Source organism: Myxine glutinosa, chromosome 12 (assembly GCF_964187855.1).
Source record: "Myxine glutinosa chromosome 12, kmMyxGlut1.1, whole genome shotgun sequence".
Lineage (NCBI taxonomy): Eukaryota > Metazoa > Chordata > Myxini > Myxiniformes > Myxinidae > Myxine > Myxine glutinosa.
In genome coordinates, this window is record NC_136272.1 from 1,668,433 (window position 1) to 1,693,845 (window position 25,413).

Genomic DNA, 25,413 nt, shown 5'->3' on the forward strand with positions numbered 1-25,413 from the left:
TTGTGCTATCAACTGCCTGTCCTTCCCTGCCATCAATCCCTGTGTAAGTCAGTCTTGTTCCGTTTGTCTGTGGTCTGTCTGGGATAGATAAGATTGTGTCTAAGTGCCTATCTCTTCTGTGCTTTACCTCATACCTTGTAATCTACCCCTTTTCTCCACCACCAATTATATCCTCCTCCGGAGGTCTTGAGAACTGTACCCCTTGTGTCGTTTCATTTATCCCAGTCGTTGTGTCCTTTCCAAACCATTGATTTAGCATAGCGCGACTTGGTCAACGTCGGGTGGAATCGGGTGAGTTGGGGGTAATCGGGTAAACTGTGCGAACACGGCGGCCATTCCGCTCGGCCCATCATAACACCTTAAGCCGTGTCCGTAACAATTGGTGTCGAGGAGTGAGATTGGACCCGAAGCGCGGTTAACGCGCTCAAAATTACAAGCAGTGTGAAATTTGTTTTGTTTTAAAATAAAAACCCGAATTTTGAAAGTCGCGCTATGGCAGATCAAGAGGGCTGGGTTCCGGTAGAGGAGAGTGAGGCAGGGTCGATCCAGGACCAAATTGAGGGACAAGAGGAGAGTGAAGCAGTGAGGGCGGCAGGTTCGCAAAATGGCGTCCTCGCGCACGAGGCTTCAGGCGCGCAAAGTGGCGTCCTCGCGCACGTGGGTGTAGCGGCACCAAATTTTGCCGCGCCCGCGACCGTAGCAGCGCCGTTGGTGGATTTGAACCTTTTTTTTATACAAATGAAGGCCCTTATGGACAAGAATAGCGAAGAAATGGAAAGCAGAATGATGGGGGTAATGGGGAACCGGATGGATGCTCAGAGTGAGCAATTGGGGGTAATGAGGGAAGAAGCGAGGGGTACCGGTGAGGCGTTAGACAATGGGATAAAAGAGGTAAAGAATGGGTTAATGGGGGTAGAAAACAGAATGGCCGCTCAAGAGAATCAAATGGAAGGGATGCAAAAGGGGTTAGAGGGGTTAGAAAACAGTATGGAAGGCAAATTGAGGGACATGAGGGACCAAGCGGAAAGGGAAGTAAAAAAAATGGGGCAGCAGATAGAGGGGGTCAGAATGGGGGTAGAAACTAAATTGGATGCTCACAGGGAGGAAATGGAGCAGATGAGGGTGGCATCTGGGCAGGAGATGCAAGTGATGGGAGAGGAGATCAGAAGAGGTGTGAGTGAGGAGGTCGGAGGAGTGCGCGAGGAGGTGAGGCACTGTAAGGAGCGCATGGAGAAGGAGGTGAGAAAGGGGACTGTAAAATTGCAAGGTGGTATAGAGGAGTTGACGCTGGGAGTAGAACAACTGACAGTGGGACAAAAGGAGTTGGGGGACCAGGTAAAGAAGAACACAGCGGTAATAGAGGGTTTAAAATCGACACAGAAGGAGATGAAAAAGGACGTAGGGGTAATTAAAAAAGAGTGTCAGACGGTACATGAGGACCTGACGAGGAAAATGAACAAGGTGGTAGAGGTGATGGAGGTTAAAGAGCGGGAGGTGCGGGAGCACATAGAAAAAAATAAGGTGGAGTTAGAGGAAGAACTTAAGGGGGCGCACGAGGAGATGAAGAAGGTGAAGCAGAAATTAGAAGAAGTGGAAGAAGGGGTGAGCGAAATTAAGAAGCGACGGAGAGAGGATAAGAAAGAGATAAAGGAGGAAGTAAAAGAATTGGTCCAAAGTCTGTGTTCGGATCGTGATGATGTGCTCATTAACTGGATGAGGGATTCGCAGGTGATGGAGGAGAAGCGAAGAGAAAGAGGACCCGGTGTAAGTGGTGACCAATATGGTCGTGCGTATGATGCGCCAGGTGATTTAATAAGCTTGGGGGTCGAGATAGACCCGGATGTTCGTGAGAGGCCAAGAGTGAGGTGTATGGCTGGTCCGGAGGGTATGGAACGAGGGTGCGAGCGAGAGGGTCCGGTGATGGGAGAGGTGCGAGGTGTGAGTGAGCAAGGTTGTGGTGGTATGGAATGGGTAGCGGGTTGCGGAAGTGTGACCCATGCATCGACACCAACAGGGGTAGTTTTTAGAGGGACAGGGGAGGCACGGGAGCCCCTTGGGGGTAATGTACTGTGGGGGCCCGGCCGGTTCGGCCCCGCGCTGACCCCGCAAGGGGCGACGCACGGGGTCCGGCAGGCGGGCAACGACTCGCATACGAGGTGGTCCCACAAGGTCCCACTCGCGCCGTATGACGGCAAGAGTGATCTACGCGCGTACCTGGCGCAGTTTGACTGTGTGTGTAAGGGCAACGGTTGGGGTGAGGACGAAGGTGGAGTACACCTGGTGGCCGCATTGCGCGGCGCGGCGGCGGAGGTGCTGACGGCATTACCACCGGGTGCTCTCCTCACCCTGCCAGCCCTCCGCGACGCCCTAATTAATCGATTCGGCATTGAACAGCAGAGCGAGCTTGTTAAAGCTCAGCTCGCGCTGCGAAAACGCAAGCCCCAGGAAGCCATCGGGGAACTTGCCCACGACATTCGCCGCGCAGTGGGGATCGCACATGCTAGCATGGCAGCGGATTCCCGGGAAAGCCTGGCGCTGGACCATTTTATCCAGGCCCTCCCGGATATTGAGCTCCGGCAACAGCTCGCCATGTGGCGCCCGCAGACTCTGAGCCAGGCGGCTGACGCTGCGGCCCGTTGGGAAGCAGCGAGGCCCCTGGCCCGGGGGAGCGAGCGTCACGCAATGGCGGTCCGCCAGGTGGGACCCCCGATGGAGGGCGGACCACTTAGGGGGCCCGCCCCCGACGTGAGTCCTGACCTGGCGGGCATGGTCCGGAGGCTGGTGGACCAGCGCCTGGCGGGACCTGGACCATGGCAGGCGGCCCCGGAGGTGGCCCGCGGTGGACCACGAGCGGGTAATCCAATTCGGACCTTCAGGGGGGAAAATTTGGAATTCCGGAGACAAGCACCTTATCAGGTGAGGTGCTATACTTGCAACCGTCTGGGTCACCTGGCGCGGCACTGTCGAGCCACGCGCCGGGATAATCCCCGGCGGTTGAGGTCCTTCACTCCGCCCAGGGGGGAGCGGGTTAGCCGACCCCAGACACCCCCCCGCCAGACCCCGGGAAACTAGAAGGCCTTACACCGGCGAGCAGGCGCCCCCGTGGATTGCCTCGGCTTTAGATGCCGAGGCGGGACCCAGTACCTCTGAATAAGGGGGGCTTATTAGTGCCAGAGGACTGGGGGATTGATGAGCGATGGGCCCGGTGGGTAAGGGTGGCATCCCTGCCACCCTTCCCATAGGGGGGCAAATGCGCTATAGGTTATGGGGTTGATGGCAGTGAAAACTAGCCCGGGTGGGTTAGGATATTGTGTGTAGGGCCCTAGAAGATGACATTAGGTAACGTTAAGGTTAGATAGTGACTGATACCTGTAGTGGGGACGCAGGTAGATTAGAGTGGATGATAATGACGAGGGAGCGCAATAGTTTAAAGGGACGACTGGGAAGCGCAAGTTTCAGAGGGGAGTAGTTAGATGAGATGATGCTGTGTGAGAACTGGATCGTAGTGTAAATATCAGTGTAGTCTTGTATAAATGATGCTCCCTACCGGCTGTATGTTTAGTTTGAGGATTCTTTCCGCGATTCGGTTATCCTGTGGGTGTGTTTCTGTGAGGAGAAGGGTGCAACGTCGCAGGGGGACATATTTACTCATTTGTGAACATCTGTAAAACTGTCGCACTCAGGGTTGAGTTAATAGTAGAGGGAACTACATCTGAGTGCCACACTAACGTAGGTAAAAATTTATCGGGTCGGGACGCCCCGAGGTAGAGAAGGGTGCAATGTTGCGGATATGAGATTGGCATCCATCCATATCCGCTTGTAAATATTCCCCTATTTCCTCAGTACTTCCCAACTATCCCCAATTCCCCATTCCCTAGTCCCATTTTCTGTAAACAACACTCTGTAGACCCGACCTCCCCCTATTTCCCCCATTAAATGTCGCATCCAGGTCCACCGCATCTCACGTAGACAACTATAGGACATCTTGCTAGTTATTCTTAGTCTATGTCAGTTAAGGACTCGTTTTCCATTAATTCTGACTCTTCGTTGCACCAGAATGTGATTGTATGGCACCGTTAGGAAGTTTAGGACCTCCCAATACCTCCCCGCAGCTCTTCCTCATGGTACAACAACAACAACAACAACAACAGCGGCGGCGGCGCGGGGAGTGTGCGTCCTCACTCCGGCTTGGTTGGTAGGGGGTGTTGAAAGGGCACCAAGCCTTTCCAACGAGCCGCCATCGAGCATGTGCTTGACGGGGTTACCACGTAGGGGCTCGCTGTCAGCTCCTCGTCAAGGGGGGAGCCCGGTAACCCCCCACACCCAATAGAAGCGGCGGACCGATCCCATCTGGGGCGGAGCCAATGAGCCGAGGGCGTGTCACTCCCCGCTGAGCATGCGCAGGAAGAGGGAGGTGACGTCAGATGCGCCCTCAGCTTGGAGAGAGAAGGACGCCACCTCCGAGCGCTGCAATCCCTCCCCGCATCTCTGGACCGGACCGTGTTTGATTCTGCCCCTGAGCCAAGGTGCACCTTGTGCTGTCGACTGCCTGTCCTTCCCTGCCATCAATCCCTGTGTAAGTCAGTCTTGTTCCGTTTGTCTGTGGTCTGTCTGGGATAGATAAGATTGTGTCTAAGTGCCTATCTCTTCTGTGCTTTACCTCATACCTTGTAATCTACCCCTTTTCTCCACCACCAATTATATCCTCCTCCGGAGGTCTTGAGAACTGTACCCCTTGTGTCGTTTCATTTATCCCAGTCGTTGTGTCCTTTCCAAACCATTGATTTAGCATAGCGCGACTTGGTCAACGTCGGGTGGAATCGGGTGAGTTGGGGGTAATCGGGTAAACTGTGCGAACACGGCGGCCATTCCGCTCGGCCCATCATAACACCTTAAGCCGTGTCCGTAACAATATTCCCAATCAATCAACAATAATCAACCCTCAATCAACAACATTACTAAGATGTTGACTCATCAACAAAAGCTCTAAGATGGCCATCTTATACATTCCTCCCTTGAGCCCCACTCACGACTCCCTCCATGGTCAATGTCTCTCACAATGTCTCTGTACTCCGGTAGTTCGATCTCCGCACGCGGGCGGTTGAACGGACCCTTCCTGACGTGCTTCCACCGTGCACGTCCCGTACCGGGACCGGCTGCTGCCGCGGAGCGGACACCTCCTCGGCAGCCCACCGAGGTCGGTGCTCGTGATCGCGGCTTCGGGGCTCGCAAAGCGCGCGAGGCCCAAGGCGCCTGCCGTACGCGTCCTTGTAGACGTTGAGGTAAACGGTGCCGGACGCTGGGTTCCGTGCAGGAACCCATGGCAATTTGACGCGTAACCGGTAATTACCCCGCGCCGGTAACTCCTCTCGCCAGACAGGCTTTTCAAACTCAGCGTTCCCAACGCTGATCAATATCGACACCGCTCGCGTCGGAGCTGGGCAAGGAAGAAGATGGCCGCTTCTCTCCCGACCTTGTCTTCCTCCTTCTTCTCTCTTCCGGTTTCACGATCCCGTTTCCGGTCTCGTTGGTACCAGGAGCGCTTCTGACCATTTAACCACAACAACCTTTAATCGAATAAACATTAATAAGAAATGACCTGAATAGTAATTCACATAAATCCGGAATCCGTAACAGTGTGTATGTAGCTTTATGTGTGTATGTATCTCTATGTGTGTATGTATCTCTATGTGTGTATGTATCTCTGTGTGTGTATGTATCTCTATGTGTGTACGTAGCTTTATGTGTGTATGTATCTCTATGTGTGTATGTATCTCTATGTGTGTATGTATCTCTATGTGTGTATGTATCTCTATGTGTGTATGTATCTCTATGTGTGTATGTATCTCTATGTGTGTATGTATCTCTATGTGTGTATGTATCTCTATGTGTGTATGTATCTCTATGTGTGTATGTATCTCTATGTGTGTATGTATCTCTATGTGTGTATGTATCTCGATGTGTGTATGTATCTCTATGTGTGTATGTAGCTTTATGTGTGTATGTATCTCTATGTGTGTATGTATCTCTGTGTGTGTATGTATCTCTATGTGTGTATGTATCTCTAGGTGTGTATGTATCTCTATGTGTGTATGTATCTCTAGGTGTGTATGTATCTCTATGTGTGTATGTATCTCTATGTGTGTATGTATCTCTAGGTGTGTATGTATCTCTATGTGTGTATGTATCTCTAGGTGTGTATGTATCTCTATGTATCTCTATGTGTGTATGTATCTCTATGTGTGTATGTATCTCTATGTGTGTACGTATCTCTATGTGTGTATGTATCTCTATGTGTGTATGTATCTCTATGTGTGTATGTATCTCTATGTGTGTATGTATCTCTATGTGTGTATGTATCTCCGTGTGTGTATGTATCTCTATGTGTGTATGTATCTCTAGGTGTGTATGTATCTCTATGTGTGTATGTATCTCTATGTGTGTATGTATCTCTATGTGTGTATGTATCTCTATGTGTGTATGTATCTCTATGTGTGTACGTATCTCTATGTGTGTACGTATCTCTATGTGTGTACGTATCTCTATGTGTGTATGTATCTCTGTGTGTGTATGTATCTCTGTGTGTGTATGTATCTCTATGTGTGTATGTATCTCTGTGTGTGTATGTATCTCTGTGTGTGTATGTATCTCTATGTGTGTATGTATCTCTATGTGTGTATGTATCTCTATGTGTGTATGTATCTCTATGTGTGTATGTATCTCTATGTGTGTATGTATCTCTATGTGTGTATGTATCTCTATGTGTGTATGTATCTCGATGTGTGTATGTATCTCTATGTGTGTATGTATCTCTATGTGTGTATGTATCTCTGTGTGTGTATGTATCTCTATGTGTGTATGTATCTCTATGTGTGTATGTATCTCTTGGTGTGTATGTATCTCGAGGTGTGTATGTATCTCTATGTGTGTATGTATCTCTATGTGTGTATGTATCTCTAGGTGTGTATGTATCTCTAGGTGTGTATGTATCTCTATGTGTGTATGTATCTCTATGTGTGTATGTATCTCTAGGTGTGTATGTAGCTTTATGTGTGTATGTATCTCGATGTGTGTATGTATCTCTATGTGTGTATGTATCTCTAGGTGTGTATGTAGCTTTATGTGTGTATGTATCTCTATGTGTGTATGTAGCTTTATGTGTGTATGTATCTCTAGGTGTGTATGTAGCTTTATGTGTGTATGTATCTCTAGGTGTGTATTTCAGTTTTCAGTTTATTTGGTTTCAAAAAAAAGCTGAAAAAATTACTAAATCTCAGATTATTCCACACAGAAATCCGACAATGCCCCGGACAATATTATTGGCACCTTTTAGAAGTTGTTAGAAATGATTAGATTTCTAGCAGGTGATTCTCCTTTACTTTCGAATTTAACTAACTTGTGGTGAGTTGCAGGTGCCTGCAATATATAAATCACTCATTCAACCAGATTGAACAGGGAAAAGGAGTCATTCTGCTGTTTTGTGTCACTGTGTGTACCTCATGAGCATGTAGAAGAGAATGAAAACCAGAGAATTGTCTGAGGAGGTCAGACACAAGATTGTAGCCAAGCATGGACAATCTCAAGGCTGCAAGTCCATCTCCAGAGACCTTGATGTTCCCGTGTGCACCGTACGCAATGTTATCAGGAAGTTTAAGGCCCTTGGCACTGCAGCCAACCTCCATGGACGTGGCCGCAAGGGAAAAGATGATCGAAGATTGCAGCAAACGATTGTTCGAATGGTGGAGAAAGCACCTCAATCAACTGATAAACATATTCAAGCTGTCCTTCAGACACAAGGTACGACAGTTTCAACTCACACTATCTGTCACCAAGTCAATGAAAGGGGGTTCTATGGTAGGAGACCCAGGAGGACCCCACTGCTGAGAAAGCCCGACTGGAGTTTGCCAAAACACACCTGAACAAGCCAAAATCCTTCTGGGAGAATGTCCTGTGGACAGATGAGACCAAGTTAGAGCTTTTTTGTAAAGCACATAATCTCTATGTTTACAGAAAACAAAATGAAGCCTTCAAAGAAAGGAACACCTTCCCTACAGTCAAACTTGGAGGAGGTTCAGTGATGTTTTGGGGTTGCTGTGCTGTCTCTGGCACTGGGTGCCTTGAATGTGTGCATGGCATCATGAAATCAGGAGATTACCAAGGCATTTTGGAGCGCAATGTTCAACCCAGTGTCAGAAAGCTGGGTCTCCCTCGAAGGTCATGAGTCTTGCAGCAGGACAATGACGCCAAACACACTTCAAAAAGCACCAGGAATGGTTCAGGACAAAACGCTGAACTGTTCTGAAGTGGCCAGGAATGAGTCCAGATCTAAATCCCATTGAACATCTGCGGGGAGATCTGAAAACAGCAGTTGGGAGAAGGTACCCTTCAAATCTGGGAGAACTGGAGCAGTTTGCACAAGAAGAGTGGGTCAAACTGACAGAAGAGAGGTGGAGGAAGCTCATTCATGGCTACAGGAAGCGCTTGACTGAAGTTATTTTGTCCAACGTCTGTGCTACCAAATAGTAATTCCTGGGTGTTCATAATTTTGTCAATGCCATTTCTTTGTATTTTCTGATTTAAAAGGATATATTAAGGTCTGAATCAAAAACAAAGGTCCTGTAATATTAACAGTGAAATAAAGAATTGTGGAGACCAAAAACTTTTGTCAATTTCAACTTTTTTTTCAGACAAAATTGTGAATTATTTGAAAAAAGTGCAAGGGTGCCAATATTTTTGGCCACGACTGTATATCAAGAAATGTCAAGAAATATACACCAACAACTGGGAGAATAACAAAAGAGCAGGAAAATACAAAACAGGGCCTTTAGACCCTGACTTTTTAATGCAGTGAACAAACTTGAGTCAAAACACAACAAATATAATTTGTGCCAAGTTTGGTCGCAATCCCATCAGCGGTTTCAGAGAAGAAGTTGCAAGTGTTTACAGACTGACGGATGGACTGAAGGACGGATGACGCGCCATCGCATAAGCTCCCCAGTACTTCATTCCAGGTGAGCTAACAATATGACATGCATATGTAAACCATAATTTGTTGTCTGTTTGCCAAGTTTAAACAACATCAGTCCCCGGTGTATACCCCGGTTTACATTAGGTACACCGTATCCCTGTGTAAGAGGTGAATAAGGGTTGGCGTCAGGAAGGGCATCCGGCCATAAAAACATTGCCTCAAAAAGAGAACCATGACAATTACAACTACATATGGGCAGGGTACAGCCCGAAGTACCCCCTGGGGTACCCCATTCCCTTTCGTCAAAACCCAAGGTGGGGAACCCGATCGAAGCAAGGGTGGAAATTACTCCATTTATGGCGACGAAACGTCTGATGCCCGACGTGGAGATCGGTTTCTGAGGTTTGGGACATGGAATGTAGGGACAATGACAGGGAGATCAGGAGAAGTGGTGCAAGTATTGGTCAGAAGAAGAGTGGACATATGTTGTGTGCAGGAGACGAGATGGAAGGGAAGTGGTGTGAGAATGGTGAAGGGTAGGCAGGGACAGAAATACAAGTTTGTGTGGCAAGGGTGCCTGGAGGGCGTGAATGGTGTTGGTGTCCTGTTTTCTGAGGAGTTTGTAGACAGTGTGGTGAGTGCGACTAGAGTGAGTGATAGGTTGATGATGGCGAAAATGATGATTGGAAAGCTCTTGGTGAACATCATCTCGGGATATGCTCCGCAGGTTGGTCGGAGCGATGAAGAGAAGGACAAGTTCTGGTGTGCTATGGAGAAGCTGATGGAAAACGTGAAAGATGAGGAAGTTGTTGTGGTAGGAGGAGACCTAAATGGACATGTGGGAAGGAGTGTAGATGGTTTTGAGGGAGTTCATGGGGGTTACGGATATGGTGTGAGGAATGGAGAAGGTGAAAGGATTTTGGAGTTTGCTGATGGAGCTGATTTGTTGATTTGTAATACTCAGTTCCAGAAAGAGGATAATAAGCTAGTTACATACACGTCAGGTGGGTCGACTACAACCGTTGACTACCTGCTGGTGCGTAGGCGAGATAGGGGGCACCTCCGGGACACAAAGGTGATCCCGGGGGAAGAGGCTGTTTCACAGCACCACTTGGTTGTCTGCGACATAAGGGTGAAAGGTGCGAGGAGAGCTCGGCGGGTGAAGTACCAACCGAGAATGAAGGTGTGGAGGTTGAAAGAGGTGACAGTGATGGAGGCATTAAAAGAGAGGCTGAGTATGGTGGAGGATGATGTGGTTGAGCTTGAACGTGGTTGGAAGTCAATGAAAGATAGTCTGTTGGGAGCCGTTGGTGAGGTATGTGGATGGGAAAAAGGACCACTGAGGCACTCGGAAACATGGTGGTGGAATTATGAAGTTGGAAAGAGTTTTGACGAGAAGAGGAAGAAGTTCAAGGAGTGGCAGAAGGCAAAGGGTACGGATGCAGAAAAAGCAGAGCATGAAAGTTATAAGGCAGCCAAGAAGGCTGCAAAGAAAGAGGTAGCAAATGCGCAGGAGGCATGTAGGAAAATGTTCGGAGAACGCTTGGATTCGGAAGAGGGTCAGAGAGCGGTATTCAGGATCGCAAAGCAGATAGCGAAAGAGAGGTGTGATGTGATGGGGGCTGAGGTGCTTGAAGGATGAAGTGGGACAAATCATTGTGGACCCACATGGAATTAAAGGAAGAGATATACAGTGCATTCAGAAAGTATTCAGACCCCTTCACTTTTTTCACATTTTGTTATGTTGCAGCCTTGTGCTGTAATCGTTTAAATTCATTTTTTCCCTCATCAATCTACACTCAATACCCCATAATGACAGAGGGAAAACAGGATTTTAGAAAGTTTTGCAAATTTATTAAAAATAAAAAACTGAAATATCACATTGACATAAGTATTCATACCCTTTGCTATGACACTTGAAATTTATCTCAGGTGCCTCCCATTTCTCTTGATCATCTTTGAGATGTTTCTACACCTTGATTGGAGTCCACCTGTGGTAAATTCAATTGATTGGACATGATTTGGAAAGGCACACACCTGTCTATATAAGGTATCACAGCTGACGATGCATATCAGAGCAAAAACCAAGCCATGAGGTCGAAGGAACTGCCTGCAGAGCTCAGAGACAGGATTGTGTCGAGGCACAGATCATGGGAAGCCGACAAAAACATCTCTGCTGCATTGAAGGTTCCCAAGAGCACAGTGGCCTCCATCTATCTATAATTCCAGTAATCTCTGTGTGTATGTTTGTATGTTTGTATGTCTGTATGTCTGTGACCGCTGTTTCTCGACAACCACGGGTCCGATATACTTTAAACTTGCCAGGTATATTGCTGGGGACCCGAGGATGTGCCTTTTCAAGGTTTCATATTAATCGGACAAGTAGTTACCGAGCTATGTCCAAAAAACGATTCAACCAATCAGAGAGCAGCGAGCTATCACGTGTGCCGAACGTGCCGAACAGACTCTGCCTCGGACGGCACATTTGAGAGCGTATTCATGTATTTCACGTTGGCAAACTATGTTGGCGTTAAACTATGTTTTAAAACTAATTAAAACTAATTTGCGATTCTTTCGCTTTCCTGCGCGTTTGTGCACGCTATGGCGATTTCTTTACCAAACTCCGCAAGCCGTTCGCTTTGGACCAAACCATTTCATGTAAATAGAGGGGGGGGGATTGTCACCGTACTCGCAAGCCGTTCGCTTTGGACCAAACCATTTCATGTAAATAGAGGGGGGGGGGGGGGATTGTCACCGTACTCGCAAGCCGTTCGCTTTGGACCAAACCATTTCATGTAAATAGAGGGGGGGGGATTGTCACCGTACTCGCAAGCCGTTCGCTTTGGACCAAACCATTTCATGTAAATAGAGGGGGGGGATATAATTTTAGATATATATATAGTACGGGCATGCCCTAGTAATTCCTAAATGGAAGAAGTTTGGAACAACCAGGACTCTTCCTAGAGCTGGGGCCGCCCGGCCAAACTGAGCAATCGGGGGAGAAGGGCCTTGGTAAGAGAGGTGACCAAGAACCCGATGGTCACTCTGGCTGAGCTACAGAGATCCTGTGTGGAGATGGGAGAAACCTCCAGAAGGACAACCATCACTGCAACACTCCACCGATCTGGGCTTTATGGCAGAGTGGCCAGACGGAAGCCTCTCCTCAGTGAAAGACACATGAAAGCCGCTTGGAGTTTGCAAAAAAGCACCTGAAGGACTCTCAGACTGTGAGAAACAAGATTCTGTGGTCTGATGAAACCAAGATTGAACTGTTTGGCCTCCGTATTCTCCTTGTTATCTGTATTGTTACCTATCTCCTTGTTACCTGTCTCCCGACCTGGTGGAGGGGAGATGTGTGGATCCTGCACTTGTTGAATGCTCCCGTGTTTTGTCACATTAGTAATTCATCCATGTGTCCCCATACCAACAATTATTGGTTAATCACGTGTGTTGTCTTCACTGATTCAAGTTATCGTCCCGTCCACCCCCCCACCCCCACCCCCCTCCCTCCTGATGTACATTCCTGTTCATATGCTTTGCTTACTTGCTGTGTTCTGTGTCATCATTATTCAATTTTGTATTATTGCTGTGGTCTTGCCTTTCACAAACTGGTCATTTACCTGTCGTTTCAAAAGATAGACTGATGTTATATGCTGGACTTTTTTAATATGGTGGTTATTGTTTTCTTTACCAAGGTGAGCGTGGGTCATTATCTTGGCCAAACACTTATCCTCGATGCAATGGCTCTCAACAGTCTCCGATCGACATAAACTCGACGGCTGCCGTGCCAAGTGCTCAACATGCGAAGTTGCGCTTTGACAAATGGGATGCGAAAACACCTGAACAACCAACAATGAGGAACTCTGGGAGAGCAGGTACTTGGTACTTGGTTATTAATTACTAATTGTGTGTTATTTTGTGTTCTTACATAAAACAAGGTTTGTCAACACGAGTAAGGGACCCGTCCCTACGGATTGGACAGTTCCTTTGATTTGGAGTACAGCGACATCCCGACATTGTCAAGTTTGAGTTGACCTCACCTGTGTTTGTCATGGTAGAGGAGTATGTGCTGATGATGGTGACATGGCATTCATTGTCAAGTTTGAGTTGACCTCATCTGTGTTTGTCATGGTAGAGGAGTATGTGCTGATGATGGTAACATGGCATTCATTGTCAAGTTTGAGTCAAGTTTGAGTTGACCTCATCTGTGTTTGTCATGGTAGAGGAGTATGTGCTGATCATGGTAACATGGCATTCATTGTCAAGTTTGAGTTGACCTCATCTGTGTTTGTCATGGTGGAGGAGTATGTGCTGATGATGGTAACATGGCATTCATTGTCAAGTTTGAGTTGACCTCATCTGTGTTTGTCATGGTAGAGGAGTATGTGCTGATGATGGTAACATGGCATTCATTGTCAAGTTTGAGTTGACCTCATCTGTGTTTGTTTGTGTGTTTGCTTGTATGTTTGCTTGTGTGTTTGCTTGTGTGTTTGCTTGTGTGTTTGCTTGTGTGTTTGCTTGTGTGTTTGCTTGTGTTTGCTTGTGTGTGTTGCTTGTGTGTTTTCTTGTGTGTTCGTTTGTGTGTTTGTTTGTTTGTGTGTATGTTTGTGTGTTTGCTTGTGTGTTTGTGTGTTTGCTTGTGTTTGTACGTTTGTTTGTTTGTATGTTTGTGTGTTTGCTTGTGTGTTTGCTTGTGTGTTTGCTTGTGTTTGTTTGTCTGTTTGTATGTTTGTTTGTATGTTTGTGTGTATGCTTGTGTGTTTGATTGTGTGCTTCTTTGTGTTTGTTTGTATATTTGTGTGTTCGTTTGTTAGTTTGTGTGTTTGTTTGTTTGTATGTTTGTTTGTGTGTTTGTTTGTATGTTTGTGTGTATGCTTGTGTGTTTGTTTGTTTGTATGTTTGTGTTTGTTTGTGTGTTTGTTTGTGTGTGTGTTTTTGTATTTTGTTTGTGTATTTGTGTGTTCGATTGTGTTTGTTTGTGTGTTTCTTTGTGTGTTTCTTTGTGTTTGTTTGTATATTTGTGTGTTTGTGTTTATTTGTATATTTGTGTGTTTGTGTGTTTGTTTGTGTTTGTTTGTATATTTGTGTGTTCATCTGTGTGTTTGTCTGTCCGCTCACTCATACTTGCCTACAGGTCACAATTTTAAACCAATCTTCACGAAACTTCACCAAATGGTTAAGTTCGTGGTCCGACCAAATCCTATATATTTTTGAGGTCAAAAGGCGAAAAAGTCAACATAGGTCAAAGGTCAACCACTTTTTTTACAAATCTTTAAAATCCTCAATTTTCATCCGACAGACTTGAAATTTGAATGGGATTTTTATATCAGCGAAATGAATTCAACCACCAACTATTTTGGAGATCAACATAGGCCAAAAGGTCAACATAGGCTCTATGACATTGTGGACGCATTGTTTTTTTTTTTATCACTCTTCAACCTCTCACGACATTGTGGATGCGTTTTTTTTTTTTAATCACTCTTCAACCTCTCACGACATTGTGAATGCATTGTGTTTTTATCACTCTTCAACCTCTCACGACATTGCGGATGCATTGTGTTTTTATCACTCTTCAACCTCTCACAACATTGTGGATGCCTTGTGTTTTTATCACTCTTCAACCTCTCACGACATTGTGGATGCCTTGTGTTTTTATCACTCTTCAACCTCTCATGACATTGTGGATGCATTGTGTTTTTATCACTCTTCAACCTCTCATGACATTGTGGATGCATTGTGTTTTTATCACTCTTCAACCTCTCACGACATTGTGGATGCATTGTGTTTTTATCACTCTTTAACCTCTCACGACATTGTGGATGCATTGTGTTTTTATCACTCTTCAACCTCTCACGACATTGTGGATGCATTGTGTTTTTATCACTCTTCAACCTCTCACGACATTGTGGATGCATTGTGTTTTTATCACTCTTCAACCACTCATGACATTGTGGATGCATTGTGTTTTTATCACTCTTTAACCTCTCACGACATTGTGGATGCATTGTGTTTTTATCACTCTTCAACCTCTCACGACATTGTGGATGCATTGTGTTTTTATCACTCTTCAACCTCTCACGACATTGTGGATGCATTGTGTTTTTATCACTCTTCAACCCCTCACGACATTGTGGATGCATTGTGTTTTTATCACTCTTTAACCTCTCACGACATTGTGGATGCATTGTGTTTTTATCACTCTTCAACCCCTCACGACATTGCAGATGCATTGTGTTTTTATCACTCTTTAACCTCTTATGACATTGCGGATACATTGTGTTTTTATCACTCTTCAACCTCTCACGACATTGTGGATGCATTGTGTTTTTATCACTCTTCAACCCCTCACGACATTGTGGATGCATTGTGTTTTTATCACTCTTCAACCTCTCACGACATTGTGGATGCATTGTGTTTTTATCACTCTTTAACCTCTTATGACATTGCGGATGCATTGTGTTTTTATCACTCTTCAACCTCTCATGACATTGTGGATGCATTGTGTTTTTATCACTCTTTAACCTCTCTTGACATTGTGGATGCATTGTGTTTTTATCACTCTTTAACCTCTCATGACATTGTGGATGCATTGTGTTTTTATCACTCTTCAACCTCTCACGACATTGTGGATGCATTGTGTTTTTATCACTCTTTAACCTCTCACGACATTGTGGATGCATTGTGTTTTTATCACTCTTCAACCTCTCACGACATTGTGGATGCATTGTGTTTTTATCACTCTTCAACCTCATGACATTGTGGATGCATTGTGTTTTTATCACTCTTTAACCTCTTATGACATTGCGGATGCATTGTGTTTTTATCACTCTTCAACCTCTCACGACATTGTGGATGCATTTTTTTTTATCACTCTTCAACCCCTCACGACATTGCGGATGCATTGTGTTTTTATCACTCTTCAACCTCTCACGACATTGCGAATGCATTGTGTTTTTATCACTCTTCAACCTCTCACGACATTGCGGATGCATTGTGTTTTTATCACTCTTCAACCTCTCACGACATTGTGGATGCATTGTGTTTTTATCACTCATCAACCTCTCACGACATTGTGGATGCCTTGCGTTTTTATCACTCTTCAACCTCTCACGACATTGTGAATGCATTGTGTTTTTATCACTCTTCAACCTCTCACGACATTGTGGATGCATTGTGTTTTTATCACTCTTCAACCTCTCACGACATTGTGGATGCATTGTGTTTTTATCACTCTTCAACCTCTCACGACATTGTGGATGCATTGTGTTTTTATCACTCTTCAACCTCTCACGACATTGCGGATGCATTGTGTTTTCATCACTCTTCAACCTCTCACGACATTGTGGATGCATTGTTTTTATCACTCTTCAACCTCTCACGACATTGCGGATGCATTGTGTTTTTATCACTCTTCAACCTCTCACGACATTGTGGATGCATTGTGTTTTTATCACTCTTCAACCTCTCACGACATTGTGGATGCATTGTGTTTTTATCACTCTTCAACCTCTCACGACATTGTGGATGCATTGTGTTTTTATCACTCTTCAACCTCTCATGACATTGTGGATGCATTGTGTTTTCATCACTCTTCAACCTCTCATGACATTGTGGATGCATTGTGTTTTCATCACTCTTCAACCTCTCAAGACATTGCGGATGCATTGTGTTTTTATCACTCTTCAACCTCTCATGACATTGTGGATGCATTGTGTTTTTATCACTCTTCAACCTCTCACGACATTGCGGATGCATTGTGTTTTTATCACTCTTCAACCTCTTATGACATTGTGGATGCATTGTATTTTTCTCACTCTTCAACCTCTCACGACATTGCGGATGCATTGTGTTTTTATCACTCTTCAACCTCTCACGACATTGTGGATGTATTGTTTTTATCACTCTTCAACCTCTTATGACATTGCGGATGCATTGCGTTTTTATCACTCTTCCACCTCTCACGACATTGTGGATGCATTGTGTTTTTATCACTCTCAACCTCTCATGACATTGTGGATGCATTGTGTTTTTATCACTCTTCAACCTCTCATGACATTGCGGATGCATTGTGTTTTTATCACTCTTCAACCTCTCATGACATTGTGGATGCATTGTGTTTTTATCACTCTTCAACCTCTCACGACATTGTGGATGCATTGTGTTTTTATCACTCTTCAACCTCTCACGACATTGTGGATGCATTGTGTTTTTATCACTCTTTAACCTCTCACGACATTGTAGATGCATTGTGTTTTTATCACTCTTCAACCTCTCATGACATTGTGGATGCATTGTGTTTTTATCACTCTTCAACCTCTCACGACATTGTGGATGCATTGTGTTTTTATCACTCTTCAACCACTCATGACATTGTGGATGCATTGTGTTTTTATCACTCTTTAACCTCTCACGACATTGTGGATGCATTGTGTTTTTATCACTCTTCAACCTCTCACGACATTGTGGATGCATTGTGTTTTTATCACTCTTCAACCTCTTATGACATTGTGGATGCATTGTGTTTTTATCACTCTTTAACCTCTTATGACATTGCGGATACATTGTGTTTTTATCACTCTTCAACCTCTCACGACATTGTGGATGCATTGTGTTTTTATCACTCTTCAACCCCTCACGACATTGTGGATGCATTGTGTTTTTATCACTCTTTAACCTCTCACGACATTGTGGATGCATTGTGTTTTTATCACTCTTCAACCCCTCACGACATTGTGGATGCATTGTGTTTTTATCACTCTTCAACCTCTCACGACATTGTGGATGCATTGTGTTTTTATCACTCTTCAACCTATCATGACATTGTGGATGCATTGTGTTTTTATCACTCTTTAACCTCTTATGACATTGCGGATGCATTGTGTTTTTATCACTCTTCAACCTCTCATGACATTGTGGATGCATTGTGTTTTTATCACTCTTTAACCTCTCTTGACATTGCGGATGCATTGTGTTTTTATCACTCTTTAACCTCTCATGACATTGTGGATGCATTGTGTTTTTATCACTCTTCCACCTCTCATGACATTGGGGATGCATTGTGTTTTTATCACTCTTCAACCTCTCACGACATTGCGGATGCATTGTGTTTTTATCACTCTTCAACCTATCATGACATTGTGGATGCATTGTGTTTTTATCACTCTTCAACCTCTCATGACATTGTGGATGCATTGTGTTTTTATCACTCTTCAACCTCTCATGACATTGCGGATGCATTGTGTTTTTATCACTCTTCAACCTCTCATGACATTGGGGATGCATTGTGTTTTTATCACTCTTCAACCTCTCACGACATTGTGGATGCATTGTGTTTTTATCACTCTTCAACCTCTCACGACATTGTGGATGCATTGTGTTTTTATCACTCTTCAACCTCTCACGACATTGTGGATGCATTGTGTTTTTATCACTCTTCAACCTCTCACGACATTGTGGATGCATTGTGTTTTTATCACTCTTCAACCTCTCACGACATTGCAGATGCATTGTGTTTTCATCACTCTTCAACCTCTCACGACATTGTGGATGCATTGTTTTTATCACTCTTCAACCTCTCACGACATTGCGGATGCATTGTGTTTTTATCACTCTTCAACCTCTCACGACATTGTGGATGCATTGTGTTTTTATCACTCTTCAACCTCTCACGACATTGTGGATGCATTGTGTTTTTATCACTCTTCAACCTCTCACGACATTGTGGATGCATTGTGTTTTCATCACTCTTCAACCTCTCATGACATTGTGGATGCATTGTGTTTTCATCACTCTTCAACCTCTCACGACATTGCGGTTGCATTGTGTTTTTATCACTCTTCAACCTCTCATGACATTGTGGATGCATTGTGTTTTTATCACTCTTCAACCTCTCACGACATTGCGGAAGCATTGTGTTTTTATCACTCTTCAACCTCTTATGACATTGTGGATGCATTGTGTTTTCATCACTCTTCAACCTCTCACGACATTGTGGATGCATTGTGTTTTTATCACTCTTCAACCTCTCACGACATTGTGGATGCATTGTGTTTTTATCACTCTTCAACCTCTCACGACATTGTGGATGCATTGTGTTTTTATCACTCTTCAACCTCTCATGACATTGTGGATGCATTGTGTTTTCATCACTCTTCAACCTCTCATGACATTGTGGATGCATTGTGTTTTCATCACTCTTCAACCTCTCACGACATTGCGGATGCATTGTGTTTTTATCACTCTTCAACCTCTCACGACATTGTGGATGCATTGTGTTTTTATCACTCTTCAACCTCTTATGACATTGTGGATGCATTGTGTTTTTATCACTCTTTAACCTCTTATGACATTGCGGATACATTGTGTTTTTATCACTCTTCAACCTCTCACGACATTGTGGATGCATTGTGTTTTTATCACTCTTCAACCCCTCACGACATTGTGGATGCATTGTGTTTTTATCACTCTTCAACCTCTCTCGACATTGTGGATGCATTGTGTTTTTATCACTCTTTAACCTCTTATGACATTGCGGATGCATTGTGTTTTTATCACTCTTCAACCTCTCACGACATTGTGGATGCATTGTGTTTTTATCACTCTTCAACCTCTCACGACATTGTGGATGCATTGTGTTTTTATCACTCTTCAACCTCTCATGACATTGTGGATGCATTGTGTTTTCATTACTCTTCAACCTCTCATGACATTGTGGATGCATTGTGTTTTCATCACTCTTCAACCTCTCACGACATTAGGATGCATTGTGTTTTTATCACTCTTCAACCTCTCATGACATTGTGGATGCATTGTGTTTTTATCACTCTTCAACCTCTCACGACATTGCGGATGCATTGTGTTTTTATCACTCTTCAACCTCTTATGACATTGTGGATGCATTGTGTTTTTCTCACTCTTCAACCTCTCACGACATTGCGGATGCATTGTGTTTTTATCACTCTTCAACCTCTCACGACATTGTGGATGTATTGTTTTTATCACTCTTCAACCTCATGACATTGCGGATGCATTGCGTTTTTATCACTCTTCCACCTCTCACGACATTGTGGATGCATTGTGTTTTTATCACTCTCAACCTCTCATGACATTGTGGATGCATTGTGTTTTTATCACTCTTCAACCTCTCATGACATTGCGGATGCATTGTGTTTTTATCACTCTTCAACCTCTCATGACATTGTGGATGCATTGTGTTTTTATCACTCTTCAACCTCTCACGACATTGTGGATGCATTGTGTTTTTATCACTCTTCAACCTCTCACGACATTGTGGAGGCATTGTTTTTATCACTCTTTAACCTCTCACGACATTGTGGATGCATTGTGTTTTTATCACTCTTCAACCTCTCATGACATTGTGGATGCATTGTGTTTTTATCACTCTTCAACCTCTCACGACATTGTGGATGCATTGTGTTTTTATCACTCTTCAACCACTCATGACATTGTGGATGCATTGTGTTTTTATCACTCTTTAACCTCTCACGACATTGTGGATGCATTGTGTTTTTATCACTCTTCAACCCCTCACGACATTGTGGATGCATTGTGTTTTTATCACTCTTCAACCTCTCACGACATTGTGGATGCATTGTGTTTTTATCACTCTTCAACCTCTTATGACATTGTGGATGCATTGTGTTTTTATCACTCTTTAACCTCTTATGACATTGCGGATACATTGTGTTTTTATCACTCTTCAACCTCTCACGACATTGTGGATGCATTGTGTTTTTATCACTCTTCAACCCCTCACGACATTGTGGATGCATTGTGTTTTTATCACTCTTCAACCTCTCACGACATTGTGGATGCATTGTGTTTTTATCACTCTTTAACCTCTTATGACATTGTGGATGCATTGTGTTTTTATCACTCTTCAACCTCTCATGACATTGTGGATGCATTGTGTTTTTATCACTCTTTAACCTCTCTTGACATTGCGGATGCATTGTGTTTTTATCACTCTTTAACCTCTCATGACATTGTGGATGCATTGTGTTTTTATCACTCTTCCACCTCTCATGACATTAGGGATGCATTGTGTTTTTATTACTCTTCAACCTCTCACGACATTGTGGATGCATTGTGTTTTTATCACTTCCACCTCTCATGACATTGCGGATGCATTGTGTTTTTATCACTCTTCCACCTCTCATGACATTGCGGATGCATTGTGTTTTTATCACTCTTCAACCTCTCACGACATTGCGGATGCATTGTGTTTTTATCACTCTTCAACCTATCATGACATTGTGGATGCATTGTGTTTTTATCACTCATCAACCTCTCACGACATTGTGGATGCATTGTGTTTTTATCACTCTTCAACCTCTCATGACATTGTGGATGCATTGTGTTTTTATCACTCTTCAACCTCTCATGACATTGCGGATGCATTGTGTTTTTATCACTCTTCAACCTCTTATGACATTGTGGATGCATTGTGTTTTCATCACTCTTCAACCTCTCACGACATTGTGGATGCATTGTGTTTTTATCACTCTTCAACCTCTCACGACATTGCGGATGCATTGTTTTTATCACTCTTCAACCTCTCACGACATTGTGGATGCATTGTGTTTTCATCACTCTTCAACCTCTCACGACATTGCGGATGCATTGTGTTTTTATCACTCTTCAACCTCTCACGACATTGTGGATGCATTGTGTTTTTATCACTCTTCAACCTCTCACGACATTGTGGATGCATTGTGTTTTCATCACTCTTCAACCTCTCATGACATTGTGGATGCATTGTGTTTTCATCACTCTTCAACCTCTCACGACATTGCGGATGCATTGTGTTTTTATCACTCTTCAACCTATCATGACATTGTGGATGCATTGTGTTTTTATCATTCTTCAACCTCTCACGACATTGTGGATGCATTGTGTTTGAATCACTCTTCAACCTCTCATGACATTGTGGATGCATTGTGTTTTTATCACTCTTCAACCTCTCATGACATTGCGGATGCATTGTGTTTTTATCACTCTTCAACCTCTCATGACATTGTGGATGCATTGTGTTTTTATCACTCTTCAACCTCTCATGACATTGCGGATGCATTGTGTTTTTATCACTCTTCAACCTCTCACGACATTGTGGATGCATTGTGTTTTTATCACTCTTCAACCTCTCACGACATTGTGGATGCATTGTGTTTTTATCACTCTTCAACCTCTCACGACATTGTGGATGCATTGTGTTTTTATCACTCTTCAACCTCTCACGACATTGTGGATGCATTGTGTTTTTATCACTCTTCAACCTCTCATGACATTGTGGATGCATTGTGTTTTCATCACTCTTCAACCTCTCATGACATTGTGGATGCATTGTGTTTTCATCACTCTTCAACCTCTCACGACATTGCGGATGCATTGTGTTTTTATCACTCTTCAACCTCTCACGACATTGTGGAAGCATTGTGTTTTTATCACTCCTCAACCTCTTATGACATTGTGGATGCATTGTGTTTTCATCACTCTTCAACCTCTCACGACATTGTGGATGCATTGTGTTTTTATCACTCTTCAACCTCTCACGACATTGCGGATGCATTGTTTTTATCACTCTTCAACCTCTCACGACATTGTGGATGCATTGTGTTTTTATCACTCTTCAACCTCTCATGACATTGCGGATGCATTGTGTTTTTATCACTCTTCAACCTCTCACGACATTGTGGATGTATTGTTTTTATCACTCTTCAACCTCTTATGACATTGCGGATGCATTGCGTTTTTATCACTCTTCCACCTCTCACGACATTGTGGATGCATTGTGTTTTATCACTCTCAACCTCTCATGACATTGTGGATGCATTGTGTTTTTATCACTCTTCAACCTCTCATGACATTGCGGATGCATTGTGTTTTTATCACTCTTCAACGTCTCACGACATTGCGGATGCATTGTGTTTTTATCACTCTTCAACCTCTCACGACATTGTGGATGCATTGTGTTTTTATCACTCTTCAACCTCTCACGACATTGTGGATGCATTGTGTTTTTATCACTCTTTAACCTCTCACGACATTGTGGATGCATTGTGTTTTTATCAGTCTTCAACCTCTCACGACATTGTGGATGCATTGTGTTTTTATCACTCTTCAACCTTTCACGACATTGTGGATGCATTGTGTTTTTATCACTCTTCAACCTCTCACGACATTGTGGATGCATTGTGTTTTTATCACTCTTCAACCTCTCATGACATTGCGGATGCGTTGTGTTTTTATCACTCTTCAACCTCTCATGACATTGTGGATGCATTGTGTTTTTATCACTCTTCAACCTCTCATGACATTGCGGATGCATTGTGATTTTATCACTCTTCAACCTCTTATGACATTGCGGATGCATTGTGTTTTTATCACTCTTCAACCTCTCATGACATTGTGGATGCATTGTGTTTTTATCACTCTTCAACCTCTCATGACATTGTGGATGCATTGTGTTTTTATCACTCTTCAACCTCTCATGACATTGCGGATGCATTGTGATTTTATCACTCTTCAACCTCTTATGACATTGCGGATGCATTGTGTTTTTATCACTCTTCAAGGTCTCATGACATTGCGGATGCATTGTGTTTTTATCACTCTTCAACCTCTCATGACATTGTGTTGTCATGGTGTTGGGCTATCGGCTTGGGTGCCGGCTTTAGGATCCTAGGATCCTGGGTTCGAATCCCGGTCGATCGCTGAATTAACGCCAGGGGGGTTGACTCAGCCTGTCATCCTTCCGAGGTCGGCTAATTGAGTACCAGTTCACTGGTAATTCCCTGTTTGTCGTAAAAGGCGGCAAAAAGGGTTGGCGTCAGGAAGGGCATCCGGCCGTAAAACATTGCTTCAAAAAGGGGACCAAAAAACAACAACCAAAAAACAACAACAACCACGGTTCCCGAAAAAGGCCAACCCCCGCATTGCGGGGAAAAATGGCCTCTAAAGGTGGTTATTTTATATATTTTTAACCTCTCATGACATTGTGGATGCATTGTGTTTTTATCACTCTTCAACCTCTCATGACATTGCGGATGCATTGTGTTTTTATCACTCTTCAACGTCTCATGACATTGCGGATGCATTGTGTTTTTATCACTCTTCAACCTCTCACGACATTGTGGATGCATTGTGTTTTTATCACTCTTCAACCTCTCACGACATTGTGGATGCATTGTGTTTTTATCACTCTTTAACCTCTCACGACATTGTGGATGCATTGTGTTTTTATCACTCTTCAACCTCTCACGACATTGTGGATGCATTGTGTTTTTATCACTCTTCAACCTCATGACATTGTGGATGCATTGTGTTTTTATCACTCTTCAACCTCTCACGACATTGTGGATGCATTGTGTTTTTATCACTCTTCAACCTCATGACATTGTGGATGCATTGTGTTTTTATCACTCTTCAACCTCTCACGACATTGTGGATGCATTGTGTTTTTATCACTCTTCAACCTCTCACGACATTGTGGATGCATTGTGTTTTTATCACTCTTCAACCTCTCACGACATTGTGGATGCATTGTGTTTTTATCACTCTTCAACCTCTCACGACATTGTGGATGCATTGTGTTTTTATCACTCTTCAACCTCTCATGACATTGTGGATGCATTGTGTTTTCATCACTCTTCAACCTCTCATGACATTGTGGATGCATTGTGTTTTTATCACTCTTCAACCCCTCACGACATTGCGGATGCATTGTGTTTTTATCACTCTTCAACCTCTCATGACATTGCGGATGCATTGTGTTTTTATGACTCTTCAACCTCTCACGACATTGCGGATGCATTGTGTTTTTATCACTCTTCAACCTCTCATGACATTGCAGATGCATTGTGATTTTATCACTCTTCAACCTCTCATGACATTGTGGATGCATTGTGTTTTTATCACTCTTCAACCTCTCACGACATTGTGGATGCATTGTGTTTTTATCACTCTTCAACCTCTCACGACATTGTGGATGCATTGTGTTTTTATCACTCTTCAACCTCTCACGACATTGTGGATGCATTGTGTTTTTATCACTCTTCAACCTCTCACGACATTGTGGATGCATTGTGTTTTTATCACTCTTCAACCTCTCATGACATTGTGGATGCATTGTGTTTTCATCACTCTTCAACCTCTCATGACATTGTGGATGCATTGTGTTTTTATCACTCTTCAACCCCTCACGACATTGCGGATGCATTGTGTTTTTATCACTCTTCAACCTCTCATGACATTGCGGATGCATTGTGTTTTTATGACTCTTCAACCTCTCACGACATTGCGGATGCATTGTGTTTTTATCACTCATCAACCTCTCACAACATTGTGGATGCCTTGCGTTTTTATCACTCTTCAACCTCTCACGACATTGTGGATGCATTGTGTTTTTATCATTCTTCAACCTCTCA

At 43.8% G+C, this 25,413-nt stretch overlaps 1 protein-coding gene across 5 annotated transcripts in view; it reads left to right on the forward strand.

Moving 5' to 3' along the window:
- The window catches only part of LOC137412972 (receptor-type tyrosine-protein phosphatase gamma), a 280,669-nt gene that overhangs the window by 34,683 nt on the left and 220,573 nt on the right, over positions 1-25,413 (forward strand). For 4 of the 5 annotated variants that reach the window (XM_078766398.1, XM_078766399.1, XM_078766400.1 and 1 more), the window contains exon 3: positions 12,664-12,843. In XM_078766398.1, coding sequence (XP_078622524.1) covers positions 12,664-12,843 — 180 coding nt within the window. Of the gene's footprint in view, positions 1-12,663; positions 12,844-25,413 lie in introns of those variants that run through there. The other variant, XM_078766402.1, reaches the window with a different exon arrangement.